This window comes from Coloeus monedula (genome assembly GCF_965178545.1).
Source record: "Coloeus monedula genome assembly, chromosome: 24".
Classification (NCBI taxonomy): domain Eukaryota; kingdom Metazoa; phylum Chordata; class Aves; order Passeriformes; family Corvidae; genus Coloeus; species Coloeus monedula.
In genome coordinates this window covers 3,366,930-3,374,850 of record NC_138804.1, presented here as the reverse complement: position 1 = coordinate 3,374,850, position 7,921 = coordinate 3,366,930, and the positions used below count along the sequence as shown (strand labels likewise).

At 66.2% G+C, this 7,921-nt stretch overlaps 1 protein-coding gene across 1 annotated transcript; it reads left to right on the top strand.

Annotated features, from left to right (window-relative positions):
- Positions 1–1,544: 1,544 nt before the first annotated feature.
- Positions 1,545–7,779, top strand: CSF3R (colony stimulating factor 3 receptor; the record flags this gene model as incomplete). Its single annotated transcript, XM_082296404.1, has 16 exons — positions 1,545–1,642; positions 2,480–2,575; positions 2,872–3,171; positions 3,257–3,380; positions 3,474–3,643; positions 4,349–4,503; positions 4,670–4,829; positions 4,957–5,039; positions 5,140–5,353; positions 5,521–5,709; positions 5,947–6,048; positions 6,317–6,463; positions 6,665–6,805; positions 6,940–7,030; positions 7,189–7,270; positions 7,396–7,779. The coding sequence occupies exons 2-16, from the start codon at positions 2,506–2,508 to the stop codon at positions 7,777–7,779; spliced, it is 2,412 nt and encodes an 803-aa protein (XP_082152530.1). The 5' UTR covers positions 1,545–1,642; positions 2,480–2,505.
- Between the last annotated feature and the right edge of the window lie 142 nt (positions 7,780–7,921).

The window sequence follows — 7,921 nt, the reverse complement described above, 5'->3', positions numbered from 1 at the left end:
CGGCTCAGGGGTGGCACCCTGCAGCCTGCCTCGTATTCCTGTCCTATCCCAGGGACGGGATCTGTGAGCTTGTGAGCGTGACTCAGAGCCGAAGGGGAACCGAGAGCGCTGTCAGGATGCACGTCTGCTCCATCCCCGCTCGCAGGAGGTTGGCCCGGCAGATTGGCACACTCGAAGCCTCCTGAGACAAGCCCTTTCCCTGCCCGAGGGCAGCCGTGCGCTGGTGTGGGATGCAAGGTCCCCTCCCCACACCGGATCCCACCCTGTGGCGGGGCCCCATCGGCGGCGGGCTCTTGTCGGTGTCCAGCTGGGTGTTTGCAGCGCTACGCCCTCGGTTCCCACGGAGATGCCCACGTCGCCATGGCTACCCCATGGACATTCCTGCTCGGCTGGTAAACAGCCCGCACGACACCAGCTTCCGTCCCGAAGTACTGGGGGTTGCTACACCCCGGGGAAATGTTGCGAGGGCAGCTCCTCCAGACAGTGGGCATCGGCCCCGTGCCCCAGCCCGAGGTGCTGAGCCCCCACTCCACCCCTGCCAGCAGCCAGACCCGTTACATGCAGGGCAGATTTGGAGGAAAGTGCCTTTGCTTGCACTGTCGGGGCTGTGAGGTCGGTGGTGAGAGCCCCAGGCCATCCCCTCAGGCCAGCGCCCGGCTCTGCAGGAGGCGATGCTAGATGTCCCCAGGATGGTCTCCCACCACACCAAGACACCCTGCTCCCAGGGGGGCTGCTCTGGCAGCGTGGGGCTCTGGGAGCACTGAAGCGTTCCGTGGAGATGAAACGCCGCCCCGACCCCAGAGTAAACAGCTCTTTGCACAACAGCCGCCGTGGTTGCGAGAGGTTGTGAGTGTGTGGAGGGTTGAGCAACCCTCTGTTTACTCCCCGTGCCAGCCCCATCCCACCAGACACGGGATTCCCCACCGGGGCTGTGCTCCAGCCTGACACGGGTGGGCACAGCAGCTCGGCACGGCCCCGGGCAAGGAGCTGTTTAAACAACACGGGTTAATGGTCAGTACTGGGATATATTGGTGGGAACATCATGTCGTGGGCTGCCCTGGGGCATCTTGCGCACCGCTCACCCTGGAGCAAGCTGGACTACGTGGATGTGGACACAGACACAGGCTTGGGGATGTGAGCTGCTCGCAGGTGGCATCACACCGCGCCGGCAGCCACGGCTGGGTTTGCCTCCTGCCCCTTGAGTTGCTCACTCCCTGGCCAGTGGCCTCCTGCCACATTCCCCAGCCCACGCTCCTCTGCCGTGTCCCCCAGCCCAGGCCGGTGGCCCCAGGGCAGTTGCAGTGAGGAACCGTCTGTGCCACATCCCGGCTGTGCCAGGTCCGGCCGCTGGAGCGGGCAGGGTGGAGGCCGGGCGCTGCTCGGGGTGTCTGCGTCCCCTGGGCTTTCCTGCCTGCGGCGAGCGAGGGGGTCGCAGGCTTCAGGGAAGTGTTTTGCAATCACCTTCTTCAGAGCGTCACAGCAACTAACGGCCCTGGTTTTGAGGAACTAACGGGGAAAGCAGCATGTTAGCAAACAGGCTGAGCACGGCCAGCCGCCGGCAGCCGGAGCCCCGCGCTCGGAGCGGGCGGTGAGCGGCAGCCGGACGCACCGGACACGGAGGAGAGGCAGGAATGGAGGCGAGGTAGGGATGGAGGTGAGGTAGGGGTGGGTGCGTGGTGCTGACGTCCCACTGAGCAGCGCCTTGTCTGTGGCTGCTCTACCCAGTCCCTGCCTGGGACAGCCGCACATGCCGAGTGCTCAGGGGTTGCCGCTGTCCCACTTCCCACACTCGAGTGCTTTGTCTCCCTCTGGATGTTGGCTTGGGGGGTGAGGAGCTGTGGGCACCCGAAGCTGGGCACAGTGTGGGCAGCCCCTCCGAACTGTGTCTGGGACCCACCCGGGGCAGAGGATGCGGGCAGAGGCGGCCGGGCAGGGGCAGAGGCAGCCACCGCTCCTAGGGCCGTTCCCAACAGCAGGCAGGGGATGCAGCCGACGGGGGCAGCCGTGGCGGGCGTGGGCAGGACCCCGCAGCTCCGGCCAGTCCCGCTCTGCTGCTGTCGGTCACTCACTTCCCTTTCCCAGCTTATCGCCCTCCGCCGTCCCAGCGCTCACCCGCCCTCAAACCGCAAATCTCTGCCCGGCAGCGGCTGGAGATAGTGGAGATAAAATCAGCCCGTGCCTGCGGCCGGGCACAGGGTGCTGTGCCCGGGATGGCGTGCGGGGCCGGGACGGTGACGGCGGTGTGGAGGGACCCGCGTTGCGGGGTCTCTCCGCTGCGCTTCCCATGCCGGCGGCTGTGGCAGCGCGGGCGCCGAGCCGGGGGCGGAGGTGTCAGAAGGGCTGCGGGGCCGGGCTGACGCTGACAGCGAAAGGACATTCTGCTCCAGGAAGCGCCGGTGACAATGGAGCCCGGCTCCTTCAGCCCACCTCGTCCCCAGCCCTTGCCGACCCCCAGAACAAGCCGCTTGCTCCGTTCCAGGTGATGCCAAAGCCACGGAGGAGACCATGGCCAGGCGCGGAGCTGGGACACCCTTCCTGCTGCAGCTCTCCCTGCTTCTGCTCCTCCACCTGGGCGGTGAGTGCGGTCCATCCTGTCCTGTCCCACAGCCACGCCATCCCCGGCACCCTGCGCCCCAGCCGGGCTGGCCGGGGCCACGGGGCAGGCAGGAGCGGCGGCAGCGCAGCAGGCGCGGGCAGGATGGGGCCTGGCCCGTGCCGGTGGCTTGCCCAACGCTCGGCTCTTCCTCTCCAGGGCTGGGGGGGCCCATCTAAGGGAAGAGGCTCCTCCCTATGTCCCGCCTGGGCACTGAGGAGCTGAGATGGCTTTGTCACAGCTGTGCCCAGGATGTGACACGCTTTTCTTGCCTGCAGGGACACTGGGCTGCGCCTCGGTGGCTGTGGGCTCGCCCATTGTGCCCCTGGGCTCGGCTGTCACGGCGTCCTGCACCATCCAGAGAGAGCTCTGCCGCGGCTTGGAGCAGGGGAAGGTCCGGATCAGCTGGATGCTGGACAACAAGCTTGTGGCCGGGAGCCAGCGCCAGGGTCCAGGGGGCACGGAGGTGTCCAACCTCACCCTGCCCCGGTTCAACCACACACAGGCCAGGCTGTGGTGCTGTGTGGAGTGGAATGGGACCAAGCAGCGCATTGGCATGGCTGAGATCAGGGCGGGCTGTAAGTCTGCTGCCAGCATGGGTCACCCTCCTCCCCAGAAGGGACGGGCACTTGCTCAGGTTCTTTCCCTGCTGTTCTCCCCCAGACCCTCCTGCAAAGCCCCTCAACCTCAGCTGTGTCCTGAACCTCAGTGACTACGGGCTGACGTGCCAGTGGGAGCAGGGAACCGACAGCCACCTCCCCACCAGCATCGTGCTGAAGTGCGCCGGGTAAGTCCCGGGACCACGGTCCCCTGCTAAACCCCATAGCAAGCCTCGTCCTCTGCCAGAGGGACCCCGAGCCCACTGCTCTGGCTGCCGCAGGAGCAGAGCCCAGGTGGTGACGGGCTGCACCCCGCAAGGAGGGCACAGCCACTGCACGGTGCCACGCCGGCTGCTCCAGCTGTACCGGCAAATGGAGATCTGGGTGTCTGCCACCAACGCCCTGGGCACAGCCGAGTCAGAGCATCTCTGCATCGACCCCATGGACGTGGGTGAGTGACGGTGCAGAGGTCAAGGGCCAGGGAAGCTCATCACCGGTGACAGGGGTATTAAAGCGCCATTAAAGCACGTCGGGCTTTGAGGTCACATTTTACGGGCAGGTTCCATGATGAATGTCCTGCCGGGATGAATCGGTGCCAGCGCTGCGTTACAGACAGAGCAGCGCGTGCGGCGGGTTACAAGCTGCCAGTTGACCTGCTGCACTCCACAACTCCTCCAGCAATTGATTACCCATTTATTCAGGAGGTCTATTAATAATGGATCCAGTGCCTATAAACTATTTATAAAGGGAGCCTTCCTAGATGCAGAGACTTATCGTCCCTGATCTGGGGCTGGGGAAAGACTGCCCAGGAACCAGCTGAGCCCTCCCATGGCTGTGCCACACTCTCACCCCCGAGCAGACCCAAATGTAGGGTGTTCCAGACACCAGGCCCCATGGAATCTGTTTTCTCTGCACAGGTGTTAATGCAGAGCAGTGCCAGCATTGCACTCACTACCATTACCCATTCCCAAGCAGTGGCACATGCCAGCTCCTGTCCCTTGCCACCAGCCATTCTCCTAAATGTTTTGGGGTGGTTTCCTCCCATTTCTTGCTGAAGCACCCTGGCTGCAGCTCCCAGCATTAACAACATGTGAGGACGTGGCTCTGGGCACTGCCCACCACACACCTCTCCAGCTCTCCCCTGCTCTTCCTACAGCCAAGCTGGACCCCCCAACCCTGCAGAGCATCCAGTCCATCCCCTTCCAGACCGACTGCATCGCCCTGGCCTGGGATGTGGCGCGGGGCACAGAGCACATGGAGCTGCAATGTGAGCTGCGCTACCGGGCACCCGAGGACCCTGCCTGGGTCCTGGTGAGTGCCGCTGGGGCAGTGGGACCGGGCAGCAGCCGGGACCCTCCCTCTGCTCCAAGCAGTGGGAGCGCCATGTGGGAGTGGGACGGCAAAGTGTCCCCCCGCGCCCACAAGAGCCCCTGCCCGAGGCAGGAGCCAGCACAGCCCTCGTTCTGGCTGCCACCAGGTCACCGGCATCATCGGCCGGGCCGGCACCGCGCAGCGCTGCGGCTTCCTCTTTGGCACACAGTACCACTTCCAGATGCGGTGCCGGCGGAGCTCAGCGTCGGCACTGGCCTACTGGAGCGAGTGGAGCCCGGGCAGGAACTACACCACCCACGAGAAAGGTGAGTGTGAGTCACCCAGGGGGTCCCCTCTGCCCGAGCAAGCGGCACAGCACTGAGGGCAGGCGGCACAGCGCTGGGGGCACAGACACGCTGGCCCCTCAGCTTCTGCCATCCCCCCCCGTTGCAGCCCCCACAGGAAAGCTGGACGCGTGGTGGGAGGCTCAGCCGGCCGGGGCAGGGGAGCCGCTGGAGGTGCAGCTGCGCTGGAAGGTGAGCAGGGGCGGGCGAGGGGCGCGGGAGCTGCCGGGGCATTGCCCTGGGGCCTGAGATCCCCGCAGGGACTGACATCCGCATCCCCTGCCCCACCCAGGCCCCACGGCAGCGGGAGGCCAACGGGAGAGTGCTGGGGTACCGCGTCACCCTGAGCCCCCGGAGGAGGGGCAGGGACCCCTCCACCATCTGCAACACCACCCACACCCAGTGCAACTTCTCGGTGCCCGCGAGGACCAGGAGGGTCTATCTCTCAGCCTACAACGCCGCCGGCGAATCGGCGCCGACCGAGGTCGTCCTCCTACAGAGGAAAGGTGAGGGCAGTGCCCGAAACCTCCGCGTGTCCCCAGGGGCTGTGCTTCCCTCGAGCAGGCTGCCATGGGCTGCACAGCCAGGGCAAGGAGAGGGCAGATTCCAACCCGGGGGTGATGTGGGAGATGTGCTCCCCTCTCCCATCATCCCGGCTGCTTGTCCCATGCAGGTCAGCCCCTGTCCGGGCTCCGGGCCGTGCCCGGGGACGAGCACAGCCTCTGGATGCACTGGGAGGCACCGCTGGCCCCGGTGATCGCCTATGTCCTGGAATGGCAGCGGGTGACAGCAGAGCCTGGGCACTGCAGCGCGTGCTGGCAGATGGAGCGTGATGGGGCAGCCACCACAGCCCTTATCCAGGGTAAGCGGGGGCTGCCAGGGGACCCTGACCCCCTGGTCATCTGTCCCAGGGGGCTGGCACCCATCCTGACCAAACCAGGACCAAGCCCTGGCCCCAGCCCACCTCCCACCCTCCCTCCTTCCTCTGGATCCACCCCCAGGGTAGGTGGGCTGGTGCCGTGGGGCACAGGCAGGGGCAGCTGGGGGGTCTCAGCAGCCAGTGCCCCAAACTCCCAGCCCCCTCTGCTCTCTGTTGTAGATGGCATCAAGCCTTTCCAGCTGTACAACATCTCACTGTACCCCCTCTATGAGGACACTGTCGGGGTGCCCATCCACACCACAGCCTACTCACAGCAGAAGGGTACGTGGGAAGGGTGCCCCACCACCAAGATTTTGCCCTTCCAAAAGGAGGAACACCCCCTCCCCCATGTACCCCTAATCCAGGAGCTGTGCCAAAGAGCTCAGCTTGAGGGGCTGGATCTGTCTCGTCTCTGAAGGTGCTCTCAGCCCCCCCCACAGCGTGGGCAGGTCCTGATGCCCACACCTCGGGAGTGGGACCCCCCCACCAGTTCCCACCCGAGGCAGTGGCTCTGCTCAGCACCTGGTCCCTCTTGTCCTGCTTTTTCCAGCACCATCCCATGCCCCAAAGCTTCACCTCAGGAGGATCAGCAAGTCAGAGGCCGAGCTGTGCTGGGAGCCACTGCCAGTGGATATGCAGAATGGCTTCATCACCAGCTACACCATCTTCTGGGCCAACAGCATTGCCGACATGGCCAGTGAGTTTTGCCTGCAGCACCAGTGACCTTGCCCTCTGTCCCACGTCGACGTGCTGGGTGGGGATATCAGCAGACCCTGTGTCCTTCTCAGAGAGGGTCAGGGAGTTGTATGGGTGTCTCACAGGGCCCTGGCCAGCAGAGATCCGAGGGGCTGTGCAGGTGAGGGGATTCCACCACACCAACAGCCCCGTGTGTCCCCAGGTGCCACCGTGAATCCTTCCCTCAGCTCCTTTGTCATCCGGGGGCTGAAGCCATCGACCCTGTACAAGGTGCACATCATGGCATCCACGGCTGCTGGCGGCACCAATGGCACCAGCCTGACCCTGGTGACCACAGTGCTGGGTGAGGGGTGCAGCCACTCGGGGCGGGGGGGAGATGGGAGGGGACACGCAGACCCTGGTCCTGCCCTGGCCTCATGGCACAGCACAGCTGGCAGTGCCCACTGCAGTTCCCTGTGACCCTGTCCCACTTCCCAGATGACACTGAGATCCAGTTCCTCTTCCTGACCCTGGGGCTGATCTTTGTCCTGTTCATGGTGTTGCTCATCTGCTTCCAGAAGAACGAGCGGTGAGTAGCAGAGCCCCGCCCCAGGCTGGGCTGCCGGTGGGACAGGGTGGTCTGCGGGAGTGCTGACATCCCTCCAGGAGCCTGGCGGGAGCCAGTTCAGCACTGAGGCCACCCATTCCAGCCCGCCTCGCTGAGTCCTCTCATCCCGTGCTCCCCAGGATGAAGGAGCAGCTCTGGCCCAGTGTCCCCGACCCCGCCAACAGCAGCCTGGGCAAGTGGGTGCCGGCAGCGGCGCCGCAGGTGAGACCGGCCGGCTGCTCCCTGGCCCCCCAGTGCCCACCCTGCACATGGCCCCGGGGCGCGAGGCCACGGTGAGGGACAGCAGGGGCAGATGGCACCGGCTGTGACCTCCCTCTGGTCCCCAGGAGCCGATCCAGGTCCCCGCCGCGAGGGAGCCCGGCCCGGCCGCCATCTCCACGGTCACCGTGCTGGAAGGGGAACCGGGGAAGCAGCCGGGGAAGGAACCCCCCGCCCTGCTCGTCGCCCTCCCGGCGGTGACCCGGCCCTACGTGCGGCAGGAGGGTCCCGGGGAGCCCGTGCAGTATGCGCGGGTGGGGGGCGCGGGGTACAGGGGGCAGCGGCTGCTCCCCGAGCCTGGTCCTCGATTCTACGAGAACCTGCGGGGCCGCGGGGACGGCGGCGGCGCGGGAGACTGGGGGTTCCCCGAGGAGCCCCCCGCCACCTTCCCGCTGCTGCAGGGGCTCCGCATCGGCGGGGCCGAGGAGCTGCACGAGTGCCGGGCGGACTAGCGCGGGATGGAGCCGGGCAGCGACACCGGGCCCTCCAGAGGGAGCCCCGGGATGCGGGGGCCACTCGCGGGGTTCCAGCCGCACCCCGGGGCGCTGCCCGGCTCCACCCCGCTCTGTGTGTGTGCCCCCTCCCGACTCTTTC